Source organism: Panthera leo, chromosome C2, assembly GCF_018350215.1.
Source record: "Panthera leo isolate Ple1 chromosome C2, P.leo_Ple1_pat1.1, whole genome shotgun sequence".
Classification (NCBI taxonomy): domain Eukaryota; kingdom Metazoa; phylum Chordata; class Mammalia; order Carnivora; family Felidae; genus Panthera; species Panthera leo.
Window position 1 is genome coordinate 143,057,514 of NC_056687.1, and position 23,929 is coordinate 143,081,442.

The window sequence follows — 23,929 nt, forward strand, 5'->3', positions numbered from 1 at the left end:
AATGAGAACTTTAAATATATTATCCAAATTAACCCTTATAATCCGAGTATGTACTATGATTACCGTTTTGATTGATGAGAAAACAGAGGCTCACAAAGATTGACAGACCAGGCCACAGAACTCGGTAAGTGCCAGGGGCCAGAAGTCCAAGTGCGGTGTGTCAGATGCTAAATCCCACGCCCTGAGCACTACCCCTCCCGCCTCCTTATAGCCACCATGGCAGCCTTCCGTGACGTTCTGTACTGAACTGCTTCTTGTCTACCAAAAATATGCTGACCCTACAGCACCATTTATGCGACCCTCGTGCTAGCCCTGCACTGGGCGACAGGCATGCTGTATATCCTCATATCATTCTACGATAACCCTCTAACACTGATACCATGGTAACCACCACTCTTTCACATGAGCAAAACTGAAGTCTGCAGAGGTGAAGGCACTTGTCCAAGGCCACGTGGCCATCCAAGTGGGTCGAGCAAAAACTCAGACCCTACTTCTAACCACTTATGTTTTTAACTTTAAAAATTTTTCCCTTTTACTGGAGTATACAACAAGCTGTATGAAGTAGCTATATCTTAAGTGTACAGTCTGGTGAGATACTGCATATCTACATGCCCTGTAACTACTGCCGCTGTGATGAGTAAATAGGATAGGATACGTCCAGCTCCCCAGGGCCCCCCGTGCCCCTTCCCAGGTAGTAATCTGCCTACCACCAAACATGGGGGTAACTGCCCCTCTGACCTCTAGCACCATGGATCTCATCCACTTTTTGAGAGAGGCCTAGAAATCCCAGGAACTCTGATGTCAGCTCGATTACATTTCCTGGGGAGACTTCAAACTGGAAATCCCCAGCAAGTGCCCTTATACTGAGATGGAGGCCTTCAGAATAAGCAGAAATGGCAATTCGAAGAGGAGATCCTATTTCCCTGACTTCATATGCCTGCGAAGAAACATCCCCAGTCCTCAGGAGGAAATACTAGGGAGCATGGAACACCTGCCTTTCTCCTACCCCCTCTCGTCCTCCCCATGCCACATCTGTTCTCCTCTTGGGACCTGCCTCCCCTCCTGCTGACCCACCAGTGCCTCTCTGCTCCCCTCCTTAGCCACCGCAAGGCACCCAGCTTGATCAGCAGCACCGAAGCCCCACTTGTTGCAAAGGCCAGGTGCCCTTGTGTGAACCTTGTTCGGGGCTGTGCCAAACTGCCAAAAGTGTGCGCATACATTCTTGCTTCTGCTTTTGTGTGGCGAGAGAGGCTCTGTCCTCTCTTTAGGAGCTCACATGGAATAAGGAAGGCATTCCCTTGCCCCCAGGGAACGAGTATGTGCATTGTACAGTCTCCCTTAAGGAGGGTGCTCTGAGATCTAGAAAGTATAGGAACCATGATTCTGGCCACATAGCAAGCTGAATTCTCTACTCCAGCTTTACCGATAATAAAGCTAATATTCTGCTCTCTTTATAACTGACTTCCATGCTGACTTCTCAATGTGTTCAGAATGTGGAAGGGAGAGAAAAGTTTGTGGCATCGCTAACCTGCAAGCCCAACACAAGTACCAGGAAGTTTCAGACTTCTACATGGATTGTGCCTAATTAATATTATCACACTAATTGTATAACAGAGAATAATAAAACAATATGTTAACCAGTATCAAGTAGTATAAGATAATAGTATTATATAAGTACCTGCTTGAAGAGAAAAAGTATTTTCTTGTATTTCCCGAGGGCTTAGGTCTTCTGACAAATGAAGCTGCTGGATTCTGCCTGCCGCATTTGCACTCGACAGGCTGCCGATGGAAGAACGATCAGAAACAAAATTTCTGTCTCTGAAAACGAAAAGTTAATGCACAATTTATCAATTTTCCTTCACGGTCAGTGCTTTGTGGGTCCTGTTTAAGAAATGTTTGCCTCTCCCAGGTAGTGAAGTTTTCTCCTGTGTTATCTTTATTGTTTCACCTTCTAATCTACCTAGAATGGATTTCTGAGTGTGGTGTGAGGTAAGGGTTCTTCTCTCTTCCTTCCTTCCCCTTTTTCTTTCTTCATTTCCTTCCTTCCTTCCTTCCTTCCTTCCTTCCTTCCTTCCTTCCCTCCTTCCTTCCCTTCCTTCTTCCTCCCCTCCCTCCTTCCTTCCTTCCTTCCTCCATTCCTTCCTTTCCTCCCTCCCTCCTTCTCCCCCTTCCTTCCATCCTTCCTTTCCTCCTCCCCTAATGGTTACTGAACTGACTCAGCACTATTCATTGAAAAGACTGTCATTCCCCCACTGCTCCACATGTCCACCTTTGTTTTTCAACTCTATTCTGCTGCTATCAACACACCTGACTACATTTCAGTCTTCATCATTCTGAGTTTTCTTTTTCCAAGAAATTCCAATCTTATTTTGGTAAAGGTCTCTTCTATTATATCTTTGAATTTTTTTTATTCCTTCTGCTCTATTCTTTAACCCAGGATATCAAGTATCCACAAGTTCAAAACTCATCTTCTGCAAACCATATCCTTCATTCTCTAATGGTTCTCATTCCTTTGACTTTTTCCTCCACATTATGTGCAATTTTTTTCAAGCTTGCCCTTCCTTGTACTAATTCCAGGTTCTGTCTGGTACTCTGATGAACATCTCAGTTCTGTGGATTATTCAGTCCTTGCCTTTTCCCTAGCTCTGCAATCTCTCTCCTCCCCTTTCTGTTGTCCTAGCATCTCATCTTTAATCTCGGGTCATAAATGTCATGTTCCGTTTAACATCTTTGATAAAATAAAGCTTTTGTTTTTCTGTTTACTCAAGGTAACATCTTCTACAATAGATTCTTCATGTCTTTTATCTGTTTTGTTCTTTTTTGTTGTATGTGAATACTATATTTTTTTCATTTACTTATTTTTTACGGCAGCAGCTCAATCTGGATTTCTTTGTGCCTAAATATAACAAACATAGAGTCTCCCTGGCTTCCCTCCCGTGTCATCAGAGCCCACTAGTGCCTTTCCTTCGAGTAGCATTGAGAAGGTAATGGAGCTAGGTGTATGGATAGTCACAACCGGTGACCTTACCTGTCAACAAAATTATGTTAAAACTCAAATTTTAGAGATCACTCCCCCTACTCGCGTATACAGCCTTTTAGGAACCACTCTTGAGTTTAGGATTGTAGGTGAATGGGCGTGAACAGGTTTTCTGGAAACTGCCTTGACAACAATCCCTGTTCATACTCAAGCCGGCAGACAATCTGGCAACCTCCACCCCCTGTACCAGCCCCAGGCAGCTCCGGGGCAGGCACAAGCTCTGAAAGGACAGTGTTTACCCAGCTGGGGTAATAAATTCTCCCAGAGCACTGAGACATATTTAACGTAGAATGAGTGTTGACATATGTCATTTTCCCAGGGAAGAGTTTTCTAACATTGCACCATAGAAATGGACTGGCAAAATGACTCTCCAGACATGGATGAACTCTTTTCTATTAAGGATGGTTACATCTTGAGCCAAAGAGGAAAACTGCTGCCTTGTATTAAACTGAGTTCTATGGTAAAAAAGGTAGGTTTTATCTTTGAAGTGTTGCTTAACCAGGTTGAAATTCACTTTATCATCAAAGAAAATAAGTGCTCTCTGAGAGGGTGGTCCATAGCTATTGCACTAGGCGTACTGGTGAATCATAATGCCCACCACTACCATCCGCAGTTTACACACACAAACAAAAAAATAAAAAACTTTTGCTAAACGTCCAAGGAGCTAGCTTATTATGCCACAGTACAAATGGAAGATTTATAATTTATACTATAAATTGAGATATTCCTATGATATTCGTAGAAGTGAGTACTGTCAACAGTTTATATTTTTTTCCTTTGTTTTGGTAATGACAGAAATCATTAACAAAGCTATTGTTCACATCTCTATAGTCTGTTCTTATACTTGGAAACGTCCTCACAGAAAATGAAGTTGACAACATGGAGTTCCATAATATTCCTAGAGGTACAACAGGCACAAAGTCTGAATAATACTGATTTGATAATATCTGGTCGTATTAAGAATAAGTCATTCTGCTTTTATTAGAGTGAGCTTTATTTATGTACTGTGGATTACAAGTGTGATTCCTTTCGGGCAGACGTGCTCATTTTCAACTTTGATTCTGTACCTATAAGGCTGAATTATGCTTTATGATAATTGTAGGTACTAGAACTTTCCCACCGACATACCAAAAGATATCCTTATGCATTACTTCAATATACCTAATACACACTTATTGCCACATACTTCAAGAAAATTTCAATTTGAAACTATTTTAACCAACCATTCCTTCTCCGCACTCAAGTCTTGGGTGTCATTAGAATTCTACTTTTGAACGACAGATAAGGTGCTAACCCACCTTCAGGCAAGAAAGATCAGAGAGGAAAGAAGGGCAACTGGACCAGGGTCAGCACATGCTAATCATTTGATAAATAATGCCTTCTCCCCTTTTAGCTAAGGGTTATTCCTCTGTTCTCTCATTGCAGGTTTTGCTTTCTCTTTGTAGATGAATGACATATACACAGATGCAGACATCTTAGGAAAACAGCAAATTCAAAGGAACATTACTGTATTTGTTGGGATTACAATACGCATAGAGCACGTCAAGAAAAAGGGGGCAAGATAAATGTTTTCTTCAGGTTCTTGGGTCTCCATTCAATCTACATTTGCAGACTGATGGCCTTCTATATTCCTGGTACGGAACTGGAGGCTTGTGATTCAAAGATAAATATTTGAGGGCTCCCAAGAAGCTTAAAAGATGAATGCCCCTGATATTGAGCTCACGCACGTCTGTGACAAGGATAAATGACTGTCCACGACAGCAATGGCCAAGGAGCAGGAGGAAGTTAGCTGGTAATGTGCCAATGTACCAAATGTGCCCTTGGATGGCAGGCTCCCCGGCCTTCAGTGACTGGGGCAGAGTAGGCCAAAGGCCCCCTCTGACTCACCCTCGTAAAATATGAAGAAGCTGCTTGATGCCTCCCCAAATGCGAATTTCCACACTGGTCTCAGGGTCCTCACAAACCTGAACCAGAATCCAGACAACGCTCCAGAGCAGCTTCAGGTGGTCCGAGTGGAGCAGGCTGAGGAGGACGGGTACCCCCTCATAGAGCTTCACCTGCTCCTTTACCTGGGGTTCGGCACAAAGTAGGCGCAGTAACTCTGCGGTTAATCTGAAAGGGGAGGGGAGGAGGAGAATGAGAACCCCGGCACGGCGGGTTATTGACTTCACATTTAGACTAGAGCCATCATCACTGCATCCCTGTAACATTTTCCAAGTCACAGGTCAACATATGTTTTCTCTAAGGGGCTGGATTGCAGGCCAGTGTTTTATGCTTTGCCAGCCACCCAACCGAGCCAATCTATGCAAAAGCAGCCACAGACAATACATAAAAACACAAGGGCAAGGCTATGTTCCAATAAACCTTTATTTACAAAAATGGGCAGGGAGCCAAATTTAGCCTGCAGGTCAGAGTTCGCTGACCCGCTGTTCTAAGTCAGAGCCTCACTCTGAGCCCACTGGTCTGGCTAAAAACCTACTAACCAGCAAATAGATACCGCGTATCATACAATAGGACCGGCATTGTGCTCAAGACAAAAGAAATAAAAGCTCCACCCAAGTCTTCAGAAACTTACTAGGTGGTTACAAAAACAAGACATTAACACAAATGGCAAAAACAAAACGAGAAACAACAACAACAACCCTACAATGCAAGGAACGTAAAGGCAAAGTGCCCAGTGAGTATCTGGACAGTAAAATAAAGATAATGATAGCATGTGACAGTGGGTTCAGCTGAGCTCTGAAACATGATGATGATGCACACTTCATAGAGCCACCCTTAACCCTAAACACTCTCACTGGACAGCGGCACCCTTTCCCGTGGCTTCAAACACCCGCTCTGTCCTGGCATCGTGAGCCAGGCCCAGGCATCACTCTCAACCTCCAGAAGTTCTAGCCACATGGCAGTCCACCATGTGTGTCACCCCACTGGGTCTCAGCTCAAAGTCATTATCCTCCTCTTCACGTTGCCTCTTCCTCTTATGTGCCCAGTGTTGATTCATGAAACTACAGCCTTTTCAATTTCCCAAATCAGAAGATGGAATCATCCAAGACGCTTGCTTCTCCTTTCCCAACCTGCCCCTGCCAATCAAGAGCCTTCAGGGCCCCCTATTTCCTGGGCAACTGCCGAGATTAATTCTCTTACAAGTCATGTAGCTGGCTAACCCCACAGCTCCTCCCATTCTTGCGATCCTTGATTGTGTCCAAGACATAAGCCCCTCTGTCACTTGCGTCTCCAATCTTCTCATGCCCACACGACTCTACCGTTCCTTTCCCCTGAGCCAATTTCTCACAGCTCCAATCCCTTCCAAACTTTTGTGCTCCGACATTCAGAACATATGTTTTTTGGCAAATGGTATTCCTCATCTCCTCGAACTTTCCACACCAAACGTTCCCTCCTTGTTCTCAGTGGAGCTCATTGTGTGGCTACATTCCCCACGTCACACACCCTACACACTGCCACCAGAGTAATCTTCCCCCAAAATGAATCTGATCATGCTTAAAATCTTCCTGGGAGTCCCCATAATGTTCACAGATAAAAACCACACTCTTATTCGGCACAAAGAGCCCACAGTGGCCTGGCTAAAGGCATCTTGCTGCCTCCTCTATAAAATATGGAAATTGACAGGGTCATTGTGCCGATCAAATGAGTTAACACACAAAAGCACTTAGAGCAGGGCCTGGCATATAGAGAGCTGGATAAAAATTAGCTATATTTTTTTTTTTTTTTTTCCAACATTTTTTATTTATTTTTGGGACAGAGAGAGACAGAGCATGAACGGGGGAGGGGCAGAGAGAGAGGGAGACACAGAATCGGAAACAGGCTCCAGGCTCCGAGCCATCAGCCCAGAGCCTGACGCGGGGCTCGAACTCACGGACCGCGAGATCGTGACCTGGCTGAAGTCGGACGCTTAACCGACTGCGCCACCCAGGCGCCCCTATATTTTTAACTCAAGATTAACTGTCTAGTTTTCTGGCACTTTCCCTCTTGCACTCTGTTCCAGCTGTGCCCAACCATGCACTGCCTCGAACAAAGACCATTTCATGCCTCCATGTGGGAGCACATTCTGTTTTCACTTGTTCTCTCCCTTTGCCTAGATAACTCCGTCTTCCTTCCGGAAACTTGGCATGACCCCTGGCTCTGACTGGGAGCTTCTCCTCTCTGTTCCCACGGTGTCCTGTGAACCCATCAACCACACCACTTACAGCACAATGGTGAAACCACTGACCTGCACGCCCGTCCTCTCTCCCACACTACACACTCTATCCTGTTCATCTCTGGCATTCTAACATCTGGGCAGAGGCTGTTTCCTAGCAATGGGCTCAGGTAAGCAACTCTGTCAGTATAGTTTGGAAAAGAGGGTGAAACTGAGAAGAAAGATTCAAGGCGGTTTACTATGGTTACGTGTCAGGACTTCATTATTTGACGTCTGTTACCTGCTTTACTTCTTGAGAAAATTATGACTTACTTAACTAAGTATCAGATAATGTATGTTGCAACTCCATTTAAAAACTACCCAATAACTATCTGGATACGGTAATTCTTCAGAGCAATATGTAAGTTCAAGTGAAAATGAATGCATTTTCGGTTCTGTTTAGAGTTATAATAACAGGTGGTCATGAAACAAGTCGGTAGCTATCTTAATGTATTTTACTTGACTTAAGCAAAATAGATTTTAGTGATCTAATAATTTATTCAACATATAATCTGAAATTACTAAAAATAGAGCCACCTCAGAGTTTCTTTCCTTAAAGGCACAGGATGTAAAAAAAAAAAAAATCAATAAACAAAAATATTAAGGATGTAATCGTTAAGACTTATATAATTTGATTCTTTGCCCAGATCCAGAAGTGGTGCAAAACCAAAGATAAATCAATATACCCTCTCTGTTCTAATTTATTTATAAAAACTTTAAGAGAAAATAAATGTCAAGGTGACTCATAACTTCAGTTAACAATGTAAATAACAGGACATCATAAAAATGATTATAATAATTTTCATCAACTATGGTATTGTCTTTTCCCTATTAGCAATCCTACCTTTTGGAAAGCAAGTCATATTCATGTAAAATCATCAGCAGATTTTCTACAATGTTGAGTTCACTTATCTTCTCCCTACATTCTGGACTACAAATTAAAAACTATTAGTAATTACTAAAGACATACTTTACCATATCCATTTGTCTAATACCCCAGTTCTCATATTATCTCAGGAGGAGAAACAAAAAGCAATATAGCTCCATGGGCTAGGGCTACATCAAATTCCCACATTCAATAAATGTCATATGTCATAAATTCAAATTTGTTTAATAACAGTATGATGATAATTCCCTTTCTCCAAAAAGAATCATATGCTGTTCATAAAAAAGTAATAATAGGCATTATTCACAGTAGCCAAGATATAAAAATGACCTATACAGGTGTGTGTGTGTGTGTGTGTGTGTGTGTGTGTGTGTGTTGTATGTAACGTATATAATTGAATACTATTGTCTGTCTATAAAAAGGAATGAAATTCTGCCATTTGTGACAACATGGATAAACCTGGAAGGAGTTATGCTAAGTAAAGTAAGCCAGATGGAGAAAGGTAACTACTATATATCAGTGATACATGGGATATAAAACAAAAATTAAAGACCTGATGACACAGAAACAGAGATTGAAATGGTGAATAGTTGCCAGATGCAACTAGCTAGAAGGAGGGGGAAATACAGGTTAAAGGGTACAAACTTACAGTAATGAAAAGAATGAATACTGAAGATCTAATGTAGAGCATGGACACTATAGTTAATAGTGTGATATTGTACACTTGACAGCTGATGAGAGCAGATTTCAAGTGTAATTACTACACACACACACACACACACACACACACACACACAGTTAAGTAGGTGATGTGATGAGTGTATTAATTGTCGTGAGCGTGATAATCATTCCACATATATAAGGTATATTAAATCATCATGTTGTGTACTTTAAACATATGTAATGAGAGTAGTCAATTATTCCTTATAAAGTTTAAAAAAAGAAAAAGAAAAAAGCATTGATCCACTTATTGGCACAAAAATATATTTAAAGCACTTTTACTTAAACTGATCATGATATCTATAAAGGGAACATGCTACCCAGAACTGTATTAAGGGTAAAAATGTTTGAAAATGTTTTAGATGTTAAAATAAATACATAGGAGAGAATGTTTTTTAAGGTTGGGGAGATTTAGTTGTCAAAGAAAAATTGTGGTAATTTTGAAAGTGGAAGTATCTGAGGGTTGGATAAAAGACTAGGTCAGTATTTCTGGTTAGGAAAAAATGAAAAAAAAATTTAAAGTGGGATTTTCCTTTCCATCTTAAGTTTTAAAATGATACTTTTTCATCCAGGATCCTCTTCTATATATTAATGCTATTCCATGCTTATTTTTCACAAATTATAACTAAGTAGGTAAGCAACTAGAGAAACTGATCTATTTTCCATCTCTCCCACCTAAACTGCTACAGCAGTGAAACTGAAAAGTACAGTAAAATACACTTACCTTTCAGCTAAACTAGCCAGAGCCAGAAGGGCACCCAGCAAAACATTAGTATCTCGGGCACCAAGTAAATTTACTAATGTCTGAAAAATGAAGTAAAAGAAAGTTTCATTGCGTAAGTGCTACAAGCTTCTTGGGTGGTATAATGTTTCTTTCAAAGATCATTGAGCTTAACCTCAAGAGGAGTTTTATTAAACATTCACCACACCCAGCTCTTCCAGGGGGTAGGGCCCCTTCCTGCTTTGAGACTCAGGACAAGTTCCTTGTAGCCACTCCTTACCCAGGGCAGGAAGCCAAAGCCACCAAGCTACACGGCCAAAGGTCTCACTCTTCCCTCTATTTTCATGTGCCCAGGAGGTCTGCTCTGCCTCTTCTGATCTCTCCCCAAGGAGAAGTAGAGAGAGTAATAATAGAAACCACAATACTGGTAGCAACCAGTCATCGGGAGCTCATTCTGAACCAAGCTTTACAGTAGCCTCTTTCCAAACTGAGGAACTATTTTTCACCAACGTATTGAAAACTCTCTCCCCCCCCCCCCAAACTAAGTAAGGTATATCAACATTAGCAAGCACTCCATTTGCCTCTGAGATTTCTAACTGATGTTGAAAGAGCATGAATCGATGCTTCCAGGCATCATCCTCAGTAACATGACTTAGCTGCAGGTCTATACATTATCAGTTGCCTCTTCTGAGGTCCTCTTCCCCAGAGACTTTTAGAACTCAGAGTCCCCCAAAAGTACACCCCCAAACACACTGCAGGCCAGAGGTGTGAGCCGTGCAACAACTGATAAGGAGATTTGGGTTTCTTTTATGCCAATTTTTCCCCTTTATGATTTCATTCGTGTTTTTATGAAGCTATCATTATCTTCATTTCTCTCATCCCCTCCTCTTATTCTTCTCTCACTTTTTTCTCTACCTTCTAATAGAATGTCCCCAAACTTCAGTCCCTGAAATATCACTTCCACAATTTTTGCCATATCCTCCATAATGCTACTCAAAATGTTCCTTAAATTCTCAGTGATAGTATCGGTGAAATATATGTGGCTATCAAAATGAAAAGTGTTGACTTGTATATCACCCAGAATCATCTCCTACAATATGGGCAGCATGTGTGAACACATTTTAGGCAACCTTGCTCTGGTACATGCTAGGAAGTAACCTCCTGGGATATGACAACTCAACAGATTATTAGAACTTGGCTGTAGGCAGCTCCCACCTAAACAGTTTTACTATAAATATAAATTTAGTCTGTTTTAATTAAACCTGCATTCATTTATCTTGAAATGCATATTCGATCCAGATGCCTGTAATACTATGCCATCTGATTATAAAGTTGAACCATATGAAATTGGCATATAGACATGACAATTTCATACGGTTCAAACAAATATAACCCCATGTGCCATATGGAATGTATTTAGATGTGTACGTACGCTTTATTTGTTCACTTGTTAACACACACCTAGGGTAAGTTTATATATATATATATAGCCAGGGTTTCTCAAGCAACATTTAAATAAAACAATGAACTTGGTTGTTCTTAAGTGGCATAGGAAAAAGAAAAAAAAGAATTTCAGGAAACCTGCTTGTTATTTCCATATATGCTCCTTAGGCTAATAAAGAATATAAAAGGGTTGGCAGAGATGTACAATTCTAGGGTAGATTTTGTGAACTATAATTATAAGAAACTTGATCATGGGGCTCTCAAATTCAGCAGCAATCCACTGACATATGGAGCTGAAGTGTTCACTCCTTCTGGGACTGCTCACCTTGTGGGCTCCACTTGTGGTGACCCATTCTCTTTGGTCTTTGACAGCAGCAAGTTTTTGAAAAATATCTATAAAGAAAGGAAATAGCTGAAAGAGGGATTCGGTGCTTAAAGGCAGCAGTATTCATAGAAACTCAGGTCTGAATTACCGGAAGGGCAAGCAGAGGAAGGGCAAATGGGAAGACAGATAACACAAAAGAAACAATGGAGGGAGAAGGAACAGAGTTTTTTGGTTTCTTTTCTTTTGAATTCTGAGAATTACCTCTGAAGCTCAACTAATAATTATTATATCTTAGTATTATAACAATAAATATGGAGACAACAAAAAAGGCAAACATCTCCTTCCCCTTAAGGTCCTCAACAGGGTCCTCTAAAAGTTCAAAGTGAAACCTACTCTTCAAAGATTCCCCCCTATAAAGATTTCAAGTATAAAGAGGAGGGGGGAGGCCAGTGAAGGTGATGGCCACAGCAAGGTTCCCCAGCTGAAGAGAACAGCTGTTCTCAAAGAAACTTCCTGGTGCCGAGGGCTTGTGACATACTCTCTTCTCCCTTTAACTGAGAATCAGTGTGCTGCCGTGGAAACAAACACTGTAAATTAGACCATTCACACAAAGAAAATGGGCCAGCACCCAACAACAACAGGGGGCCTACAGATCGTCAAACCTGGAGAGGATGGAAGGTGGGGCCTTCCAAAGAGAGAAGATTGAGTGCCACACCCACAGACCAATGATTTCACATTATCATCATTACAGCAGGGTCTTTTTCTTTCTTTTTTTATGTGCACGATGTTTTAAATTTTATGAGGTAGGTATTATTAGTATTAACCCAATTTTATAGATGAAAACTGAATAGCCTATGACATTTTAATAGACATCAAAGAAAGCAAAAAATATTTTTACCCAAATCTGCCATTACGGAAGTCTCTGTTGCATTAATGTAGGCCTGTACTCACTGAAAATCTTCCACCCGAAACTGGGCTTTTCAAGGTAAGAGTTGTGATCTGAAGTTTTCCTTCTGGGTATATTTTGCCACTAAATAGAACTATTGACATGGACTCTCAATACCATGACTGTGGATGGGTAGACTCATGAGCATTCCAAGTACCCTTTTTCCTGCTGAAAAGACCATCCTGCTCATTCTAGCAAATCAGGAAAGTTGCTGTGTCCCTGCGACAACACTTACATGTCATATTGACCAGCTTGTCCACACTGTGCTGGTCTTCCCCATAGCCGAGGTACTCATTGGCCACGATCTCCATGTACTGCAGGAGGGACCAAACCAACAAGAGAGCAGATGAAGGACAAGATGTGTACTTCTGAAAATGAGCTGTAGATGGCACAACAGATACACCAAATAATACTCGGGTCCCTGGGCCAGGTTCACTTAAGGGCAAAAGGTAGCTTGAGTTTCTAGATTCTTCACCTTCTCTTGCATGCCCTGAATTTCAGGGAGGGACCATGGAAAGATTATGTAAACTCTCAAAAGTCCTCAAATGACTCGTAACTAAGTTCATGGTGTAATTTGCCTCCAAATACCATACATATGCATGTATATGTATATGTATATGTATATGTATATGTATATGTATATGTATACACACACACACACACATAACCGTCATACCCCATATACCAATAATCAGAATAAAATGGGTAGGGGGTAGTCTGATAATCCCTCACTGTAGATAATTGATTATAATAAGAAATAGGCTCAGAGTAACACACATAGATTTCTAATATTACAAGGGAAATGAAGGTGGATAAGAGGATCCTTTAGAATATGATTTTATGAAAGACTATGCCATTAAATGAGGTAAGCCCCCAGCCAATTAAAAGACAAATCTTAAAAATAAAAACTAGACATGATGTAGCAATTTCCCAGGAATGAAAATATAATAAAATAAGATAGGTTTAGCATTAAACTGCCATTAAATTTAATCTTCCATTAATATGGAATGAGTTTGCAGGGCCATTGGTTTATTATGAAAATCATTCTTTCTGTACATGCCATAGGTTTTAGGAGAATGGGCTGTTCCAACCCAATGCCCTGCCTAGAAAATTTTGTTTTATCATACTAATAAACCCAAACATTTAACTGGCTCAACATATACAGTTACCTGTTCGCCTTCCCCCAGTAGCTACAAAAGCAGAAAACTAAGTGAAGTTAAAACCATTCCTCACATTGTCATGTATTTGGAAATATTTCAGTGAGCACGAGAATTCTTTTTTTGTGGAAAAATGATAAGCATCTTCATAACCAATATCTTCTCCCGTCATCTGGTATGTGCAATGCTGAGGATTTGGTCCTGCCAGCCAACACCTATTTCTTTTCATTACTAATTAAAGACATGTGACCTTTTATAGAACTTTCTTGTTTCGGCAGGCTGGGTAAAATCACCTGGAACAAAATGTCATGGGTCCCTTCCTGCTCTGTGAGTATCCTGCCATACGCACACTTATCCACCCTGCCTGCTCCTCCCCTTGGCCGGCAGCCTAAGGTAGGAAAGCCATCTGCTGTCACACACCTACGTAATCCTCGCCCCGAGCCATGGCGTGAAATGGAAAGGCAAGACGAGCCACCACAAAGGAATCTTACCTGCGCTAGGTTTTCAATCCCGCCCAAGCTATGGAGTATCTCCTAATAAAACAAAACAACAGAACACACACAAAAGATGAGGGTGGAGGGCAAGGTTATTTTACATGCAATTTCTTGATTAAATCATGAGACATAATTATTTTTTGAAGGTCCACATTCTAACATAAACTCAATGTTTGCTATTTGCACCACATTTAAGACAAACTCTTAATAAGACCTTCAGCCTGACTCCTCATTCTTTCTATTTCCTCTCATGTCATCATAAAATATTACAGCTGGAAAGGACTGTTAGATATCGTTCCCTTCACCCTCCTCACATTGCAGATTAGGACAACCAAGACCCAGAAAGGTAAGCCACTTTGCCTAAGTGACCAGCCTGGATAGGAATGGAATCCAGCATCACCAAGTTCCCAGGACCTTCCTGTGGGCCTCTGCCTAGTGTGGTCCACAGACAGCAGCATCAGCCTTACAGAGGAGCTAGTAAGGAGTATAGAATCTCCTGCTGAATTACACTCTGAATCTCCACAGATTCCCAGGTAATCCACAAACAGTAAAAGTTGGCAAGCACTGCTCTATGGGACTCCTCCTTAAAATGGAGAGGATAATGGCCTTATTAAACCCTGACTCTAAACAAAGGTAAGCATAATCATCGTAAGTGTCTCCTGATGCACGTCTTTAAATCCAATTCCCAGTGAGAAGGCATTTCATGAAACTATTCTAAAAGTGGTAATTGGGGGAGACCGGGGTGTGAGGCTGCAGGTGTGAGAAGGGCCAGCTTGGAACTCTACTAACAGCAAATGCTTTCCTATCATCCATATTGACATTCATCTTCAGGCAAATGTGTTTCAAGTGGCCCTAACCTGTTTATTTATACTGGCATCTCTTTCCTTAACATGCATACAAGGAAGTCGTTTGAAATACAAATATTAGCCATCATTCCAGTTCTGTTGGACGTGCATGGTGATGAGTGCTCAAGTGTGGGGAAGAACAATCTAGTTCCACCATGAAGCCAACTGAGTGGGCAGGCTGAACAAAAGGCTCAGATTCTTCAGGCCTCCTTGTCAAGGTTTCCTTATTCAATGTGAAGTGAATTTGGAAACACTAAACATACCCATGTTTCAATTAACTATGAAGCCACACTTATAACTCAATTTAAAATAGTTTTGTGGGGTGCCTGGGTGGCTCAGCTGGTTGAGCAACCACCTCTTGATTTTGGCTCAGGTCATAATCCCAGGGTTGTCGATTCGAGCCCCACACTGGGCTCCACACTGAACATCGAGCCTGCTTAAGATTGTCCCTCTCCTTCTCCCTTCTGTCCCTCCCCCACTCATGTGCCCTCTCTTTCTCTTTCTCTAAAAAAAAAAAAAAAAAAAGTAGTTCTGTGACTGCCTACTAATTTGAATTTTCATCATTGTTTTTACTGTAGAAGAGCTGCAATTAAAAAACAGAATATTGTACACATTATTCCTAGTTATGGCAGAATATTTTATACATGTAAAAATAACACATAAAACTCCTTATGTTTGTTCAACAATTTTTTTTCATTCTTATTACATAAAAGCCCTGTGTTAGGCTCTGAAGGGGACACAAATATGCAGTGAAGATGACCGAGGCCTGCTGCACTGAGCTTTAGGCAAGCATATGCTAGATATACAAGTAACTGGCACTCAAGACAGAATTTGGAAAGCGTTATAAAACACTTATACATGAAGTGCTATGATGCTCCAGGAGGAACACATAATATCCTGCCGGGAGGACTAAGGAAAATGTCTTAAGGATGGTAGCCCCTGAAAGGGCATAGAAGGATGGATAGAGTTGCTGAGAAGAAATTGGGGAAAACCAGGGAGATTTGCACAGTAGGTCCAAAGGCGCATGGAAGTTGTGCAGAAAGAACATCAGGAGAAGCACTTCCGTGATTCCATGAAGGGCATTACTGGGAATAATGTCAGGAAAGCCAGGTGGGACCAAACTGTGGGAGGGCTTAGATGTGAGCCTGAATGTGACCTCTGTCATGAGGGCCATGACATCTGACGAAAATGTGTGAACAAGGGATGATTAGAATCAGCTGTGAGGGGGCACCTGGGTGGCTCAATTGGTTGAGCGTCCAACTTCGGCTCAAGTCATGATCTCATGGTTCATGAGTTTGAGCCCCGCATCGGACCTGCTGCTATCAGCCTGTCAGCACAGAGCCCGCTACAGATCCTCTGTCCCCTTCTCTCTGTGCCCCTCCCCAGCTCATGCTCTCTGACGAAAAAAAAAAAGAAAGAAAGAAAGAAATCAGCTGTGGGGACTTCCTTCTGGTTTTTGAATGAACCAGAAAGGGAAAGAATGCCACCTAGAAGCCCAGTTGGTTGGCGGTGACAGTGGGAAGGAGAATGGAGAGGCAGAGATAGTCTGTGAAGTCGTGTGATCAAGTAAACACGAAGACATGCTAGAAGAAAGGGGACAAAGTAGAAGACAGCACCTATTTGAGCCTGGGGACTAAGGGGTGGCAGATACTAACAGACATAAGGAAGGAGACGGGAAGAGTCTAGTCTAGGTCAGAGAAGACTCGATTTGGGACATACTGAGCTACTGCTGGGATATTCACTTGAGAAAAGTACAAAAGACCATGGGAAATGACGTGAGAGCAAAAGATTAAAATCTGGGAGTTGTTGGGGCGCCTGGGTGGCGCAGTCGGTTAAGCGTCCGACTTCAGCCAGGTCACGATCTCGCGGTCCGTGAGTTCGAGCCCCGCGTCAGGCTCTGGGCTGATGGCTCGGAGCCTGGAGCCTGTTTCCGATTCTGTGTCTCCCTCTCTCTCTGTCCCTCCCCCGTTCATGCTCTGTCTCTCTCTGTCCCAAAAATAAATAAAAAACGTTGAAAAAAAAAATTTAAAATCTGGGAGTTGTTGACTTGAAGGAGATTTAAATTCGAGGCTTGGAAGTGAGAAGACACCACGGGAGAGAATAATGTTTAAATGATTGGTCATGGTCATGGTCGTTTTTAAGTTTTTACCTTGACAAGTAACATATCAATCCAATAATTAGTATTAACAATTTGGGACTAAGTCCCAAACTCTGTTCTGGGAATAACGCTTTTATTCTGTGCAGTGGGTAGCATTAGACATTCTATTTAAAAAATAGTAATAATTTCATGGCCAAATTCAAATTAGCTTGTAAAATAATACTTTAAACAGAGTTTGACAATTGGTTTTATCATAGGGCCCCTCAGAGCTTTGAACATCCCGCCATGCATTATAAGCCTCCAATGGGAGAACTGAGTGCAGTTTTTCCCAAACATCATTAATTGAAGCACACTTCTTTTCACTGAATATGTATTAACTCCCGTGGATCACCATTGGAGAAGCACTGTTATGACGTATAGGAAAGAGAGAGAGGGTCTGTCACTCTCTGGGAATGTTGTTGTTACATACTCAAGAATTTGCCCTTCATTTACAAAATAAACACTCCCCGCTTCGGCCCCCCATGCTCCTATGGAGACTGGAGCAAGGCTAGGAGATGGCTCACAGAATCAGGGTCCTCCCTATATTTCGTTTGGTCATACCAATGGGATTGCTCTAACCTGAGAGCGTCAGCTGCAGCAAACCAGAACCACAAGTTACGCATGCGCATACCTGGGCTTAACGGTTCTGACTACTAACCGGAGAAGCAAATATGACCGCACACTTGGATGACAGCAACACCTCCCGAGTGCCCTGTCAGATCTCAGCATTTTCTCCCTGCTCACAAGCCACAGAGTCACAAGACTGGCTTCTGTACTTCTGAACCCAATGACCTGGAGAAAGTCCCCAAGTCAATCTGACCTGCAGTCCAATGTGCAGTATGTGAACAAATGTCCATGTTCTATTCCCTGAGGTTTTCCTTTTTTAAAAAAAGTGATACAATAATATAATACAGATAAAGAGTATGTTCTTTAAAAAGGGAGCACAGTGCAACACCAAAATAGATGTTGTTATGCACCACTATTTTTGCAATGGCCGAAAATGTCAGTGACGTTGGATGCTCTCATCCTACACCTAATCAGCAACCAAATCAATGTCGAGCACACTGCAGTGAGCCCTTAACAGTGAATCACAAATGTGATCACTTTACTCCTCTGCTTAAACTCAACAGTGGTTCCACACTGCTCATTTCTGGGTCTTGATTTTCGGCCCCTCTATGTGCTGGCATCTTATCTTTCCAGATGGAATAGCAGTACTCTTGAAAACCTTGGTAGGTTCTATTTGTAGGGGATAAGTAAGAAGAAAATATAAGAGATGTTTTAAAGTTTCCTACCTTGGAGTCTGGAAGCAAGGTAGCGCCATTAAAAGGATTAAGAGTTGCTTCTGAAGGTTCAAGGTGAGAGGAAGGATCAAAGAGCTCCATTTTAAAGTTACTGAGTGGAATGCACCACCACAGTGCTTCTCAAACTCTTTGGTCTCTGTGTTCCTTCACACTCTTAGAAGTTACTGAGAACCTCAAAGAGTTCTGTTTATGTGGGGTATATCTACTTATCATATTACAAGTTAAAAGTGCGAACATTTTAAAACACAGGAGGAGTAGACAAGCACACGTTCCATCGGCCATCGGAGCTGTGACATTTTCACGCATCCCAGAGCCTCTGGAGAACGCCACTCATATATGTAAGACAGTGAGTGTGAAAAGTCAAACAACACCGTGGCATTATTTTTAAGATATTTTTGGCCTGGTAGAATCCCTGAAAGGGTTTCAGAGATCCATAAGCCGTCCCCAAATCGCACTTTGAGAACAATTACACTATTGTGTCATCCATATGGCCGTCCAAAATACTCCTGGAAATTTGTGACTTACATGAAGAGAAAAGTTGGAGACTGGAGGTATGTACTTGTAAGCAAAAAAACAACAATGCCAACAACGATAGTTGAAGCCAAGAGCATGGGAGATAGGGGAGAAGATGATGAAAGAAAAGAACTTTGGATGGGGCGCCTGGGTTGCTCAGTCGGTTAAGCCTCCGGCTCTTGGTTTTGGCTCAGGTCACCATCTCGCAGTTCGTGGGATCAAGCCCCGCGTTGTTGGGCTCTTTGCTGATAGTACAGAGCCTACCTGGGATTATCTCTCTCCCTCTCTTTCTGCCCCTCCCCTGCTCGCTCTCTCTTTCTCTCTCTCAAAATAAATAAACTTGAAAAAATAAAGAACTTTGGGAAGGTTAACACTTAGGAAGGCAGGGTCAAGAAAAAGAGCAGTAATACAGAAAAACACAAAGTGCTCAGGAAGAGCTATGGCCTCCTGGGAGCGGTGGAGACAAACGGAAAATGCGGTGAAGCCTGTGGGCTGCTAAGGGAGTTGAGTGCTGGGATAAGGTCACTCAGCCTGCCCATCTTTTTACTGTGGTTGCTAAGATAATTGTACTTAGGAGCTTTTAAGATTTTCACTTCATCCTCGGTAAGCAATGTACTACGGCTTCACAGTAAAGTCCAGGTGGCCATTTCTCTGTATCCTGCTTGGGATTCCTAACATACTTGAAACCTCAGACCACGTGTCTCCCTTTAATTGCGAACAACCCTAAGCACTCCATATTTTCAAAATGGCTTCTCTTTCATTCCTTCCAGTTTTTTTCTTGCTGGAGTCTCCGTTAAGCATATACTGAAGTCTCTGGCAGGCAAGATCCAATCTCTGAGCTACCAGTTTGCAACCTCTGGATCAACGGATGCTGACTGAAACATGGCTTCCAGGGAGAACCCTGTTCACAAGAATTCAGTGTGAAAGCAATACAGCACATCAGTTCTGACAGAGAGGAAGTGGGTTCAAGAGATATAGCCTGACCTCTCAAGAAATGTAGTAATGAAGGGAAGGTGAAGATTCGAAGGGACATCTGGGTCCAGGAGAGGAGATTTTTACAATAATAGAAAATAGAAAGGGAGACACTGACATAGAAATGAAGAGAATAGATAGATGGGTAAGCCTTGGCAAGGAGGAGGGATATGTCTTCTGAGACAAGAAGAACATAAAGCTTCAAGGCAACCCTAATATTTCAAGCAACAAAGAAGAGATAATAAGAGAGTTCCCACTGGAATGGCTTTGGTTTTCCCAGAAAGCAGACAATGCTGTAATTTGGTGAGGATGACAGGGTCAGGAGGGGATCGGAGTATGAGAAGCGGACAGGGTTTGGAACAGCCACTGTGGATCCTGCGGCACAGACTCAACAAGCGAGGAAAGGAATGCCTAGCAAGGATGAAGCCTCGCTGAGATTAACTGGTATAAATTACAGTAAACCCCAGCAAAGCTTTGTGACTTCGGCCAACAATTCTTGGCAACTCAAGATGTTCAACAACCGCCTGAGCACACGCTCTTCTTTGTGGAAAGAGTGCCAGGAGGAGATATTCAGAGAGAATACCCTTCTATGGAAAGACTAGAAATCGGGGAAGGACTTCATTTCAATATGTGTTTAGTCACAAAATCCCATAAACAATGAGGTCACTGAATTCTTTCCTGGAGAGAGCAGGGCAATCAACCCTGTCCCGATCCATCAAGAACTAGACTAAGAAAGGCAATACTTTGATGGAGATCAGCAGAGTAGGACACAACGGTCATCAATTTTCTAAACAAACAGAAAATCTCTGAGGCAAATACTTTGCTAACTTCTATAAGTCAGAAAATTAGAGCCCCTGCTAAAAACCTACCTTCATGAGAGTGAAAGGAGATGTTATTAATAATTAAGTGGGAACAAGGAACACATACTGGGACTGACCCAGGCAAAATGGAACACGTGGTCCACTGTTATTACATACGCTGCACACAGAATTGCAAACGGCCCTTCAGAAATACATGGAATGCATAGTTCTGTACAGCTGGTCATGGGAAAAAAAAAGGATGCTGTCTTCCCAAAAAAACCCTGAGCAACCAGGACAGAAAGCCATTTGGACAATGCCCTGAGTCACATAGTCAAAGGGCTCACTAAACTATAATAGCACAAGGCCAGCTTAGAATACAGAATGAAGTGGTGATTCGTCTAAAGGAAACAGGTGGCACCACCATGAATCCTAGAAGACTCAAATCAGAGCAGGCTCTGTAGCTGACTAGTACGAAACGCTTTTTTTAAGTGCCAAGGTTGGAAAAGATGGTTATTGGGGTAAGGAAGAGAAACGCATTCCGACGCAAACAATTCATCAGTAAAACCAAGTCCAAAGTAAAAGATCTTTGGAGTGGTCTGAGCTTCCTGGTAGCTCATCAGGACAGGGTGTAAAAGGAGATGCTTCTTAGGGGGGAAAAAGTCTGTGAAAATACCGAAGCACGTATTTAGAATAGGTACGTTCTAAATATTTAACATTGGCAAGCAGTAACAATAATGACTAAATAAGCGATCTTGAGGCTTTGGAACAGTGGTTCTCAAACTGTGGTCCCCTGACAAGAAGCATCAGCTTCACCTGGGAACTTACTAGAAGAGCAGATTTTCCAGCCCTCCCCAAACCTACTGAACGACCAGCTGTGGGGATGGCCCCTAGCGATCTGTAGGTCATCCATGTGTTTCTGACACACAGATGTTTGAGAACTGCTGCTTTATGGAAGCAGCTGTCTACCAGCCGATACTAGAAGAAATAATTTTGAAGGTCTGGGTGAAATGTTAGGGAAGCTTGTTTTTTAGAGCCTCACTGCTAAAGCACTAAGTCCTTGCTGTGCAACGTGTGGGCCATGGACCAGTGGCATTGGCGTCTTCTGGAAGCTTCACAGAAACGCAGAGACTTGGGCCTCAGTGTGTACCTGCTGAATCAGAATTGGTGTTTACAAGATTCCCAGTGGATTCCTGTGCACGTTAAAATTCAAGAAACACTAAACTAGAGGCAGCAGCACACTCCAGTAACTAGTGAGAGGGGGGAAAGTTTCTCGGCCTCGCAACCCTCATTGGAGACCAGCGGCAGGTCCCGTGCTCACCTCCAACTTAGGTGTGGGCAAGGGCCCGGACTCTGGAGCAGCTGCTAAAACTGCAGCCTCTGCCTTTCCCACGGGCTGCCTCGGGAACTCCCTGAGAAGGCCCCCACTTGTCACTGCTGACTTTGACCAAGGGAGCTGCTTAGCCTTGAACACACTCAAAGGTGTGGCCTGAACTGCCAATGGTTTAAACATACGCCAGAAGTCCCATCCACTTAATACCATAGTTAATACAGCAGAAACATACAGATTTGTTTGTCCCTATTAAATTGTTTCTCATATCTTTTTAAATAGCAGTTGAGACACCTCCTAAATTTGAAAGCTATTGAGTTGTGAGACAGGAAAAAAAAAAAAAAAAAAAAGCTAACATGATCCCAGATCTTTACTTCATCTTCATAACAAGTAAAAACTACCTTTATTTTTTCCAACCAACCTGATAACATGGATCCCTCATTAGTAGTCTCAGACAGATTAATACTCTCAGAAAGTGAATAGATGGGGCTCGATTAACCCACTCTCTGAAAGAAGAAAACAAGAGAAAGCATGTTTGCCCGTGTTGAAGAGGCCAGTGTGACAGTTCATGAACAACACAAAACAGTGCAGGACAATAAGGGACACACAAAGGAATAGCATTAGTTTATTTCGAGCATAAGCTACAACAAGGACTATTATTTGGTACCTGAACACTCAATCCATGTTAGCGTGAAATGCATAAAAACTGCCATCATCATTTGGTTCGTACTGCCCTTGCTGACTGAGGGGCAGCGCCTGACCAAAAGAAATAGCTAAAAGTTCCAATAATTAAATTTGACTTAACAAGAACTTATGCCCTAATAACCTAGAATCCATTTGAAAAAATTATACGCATACATTTTAAGAAAAATATTTTTATTTCATTCTTAAGCACATTTACTTACTAATGGTGTGTGTGCTCCTGTAAACACTAAACAAATTCTCAAGCCTTGTGATCAGATTGGATACCACCACCTTCTCCTCTTCCACCTGCTTTTCACCTCGTACTTGCTTTTTATCGTAACAACCATGGAAAACCCAGCTTCAGAAACATACGCCATCATTGAAAGGAAGGTAGCCCAATCTTAATATGGAAATCATACAGCACCTTGAGCAGTTGGCACTGTATCTGACAGATATTGCATAGCGTTCTTCTCCTTGAAAATTTCAAACACTCCATGACACCCTGGGGGTGCTCTGTAGCCTCCAGGGCACTTTGGTGGGCAGTTTGGGGAACACCGTGAAAAAGCATTTCCTTGGATCAGTTTCCCCAGAAGCAGACCCTGAGATGAAGGTTGGTGTACAGGTGAATGGCTAAGGATGTAATCTCAGGGGAGACCATGGAGAGTGGGGAGCACGAAGGAGAAGGGCAAAGACAAGCACGGGCACCCTCTCAGCCAACACTGTCTCACACGGTCCTCTAAGCTAGCCCGACAGTGGTGCTTGGTGCAAATGTTAACAAAACACTAAAACAAAGAGTGTCTGTTATTCCATAGTTAGCCAAGAAAAACTGAGGAAGATAAGGAAAGCTGTTCCAGACTAGAAGCCACATAACTTCTCCCACCCCCACAGCTGGGTTACTTATGCATCCAGCAAGGTTAGGATACTTTAAAGGTCTGCCCCTCCGTCAAGTGGAACATTTGCTTAAGCTAAGGTCCCAAGCCAACCCTTGCCTGGCCTGCCTCATATTAATCCTTAGCATTGGTGGTAGAATACAGCTTCATCTCCTCCACGGTCCTGAGAAATTCAGCTCTGCTCCCAAACCTGCACATCTCAAACGTGAGTGCACGAGACCGACCCTCCTCAAAGGCAGGACGAACATCTACGGTCACTGCCACTGGAGGTGTCACGCCCCACCCTACCCCCTTCCGCTCCACCCCAAACCCCTCACTATTCCTTCCAGAAGGAAGTTGGCAAATATGCTTTTCCCATGTTCTTATATTCCCAGGGATGTCTGAGAGCTCCTGATAGGTTAGAGCACCCCCCAACCCCCCCACCCCACCCCACAGAGGCCTGGCTACAGACAGAGGCTGAACAAGACGTCCCAAAAGCATCACTGGCTGAGAACTGCTCTCCCCGCCATCACCAGGGCTCCCGGCAGGAGCTGCCC

The 23,929-nt window shown here is 42.5% G+C and overlaps 1 protein-coding gene across 11 annotated transcripts in view; it reads right to left on the bottom strand.

Annotated features, from left to right (window-relative positions):
* The window catches only part of NEK10 (NIMA related kinase 10), a 224,246-nt gene that overhangs the window by 168,322 nt on the left and 31,995 nt on the right, over positions 1 to 23,929 (bottom strand). For 10 of the 11 annotated variants that reach the window (XR_006207097.1, XM_042955045.1, XM_042955048.1 and 7 more), the window contains exons 6-13: positions 22,241 to 22,325; positions 13,922 to 13,963; positions 12,509 to 12,587; positions 11,328 to 11,395; positions 9,563 to 9,642; positions 8,077 to 8,163; positions 4,925 to 5,149; positions 1,679 to 1,818 (exon numbers count right to left, since the gene is read on the bottom strand). Coding sequence is in view for 10 of the 11 variants with exons in the window: in XM_042955045.1 (XP_042810979.1) it covers positions 1,679 to 1,818; positions 4,925 to 5,149; positions 8,077 to 8,163; positions 9,563 to 9,642; positions 11,328 to 11,395; positions 12,509 to 12,587; positions 13,922 to 13,963; positions 22,241 to 22,325 (806 nt within the window). In the remaining variant the exon portion in view is untranslated. The remainder of the gene's footprint in view (positions 1 to 1,678; positions 1,819 to 4,924; positions 5,150 to 8,076; positions 8,164 to 9,562; positions 9,643 to 11,327; positions 11,396 to 12,508; positions 12,588 to 13,921; positions 13,964 to 22,240; positions 22,326 to 23,929) is intronic. The other variant, XM_042955049.1, reaches the window with a different exon arrangement.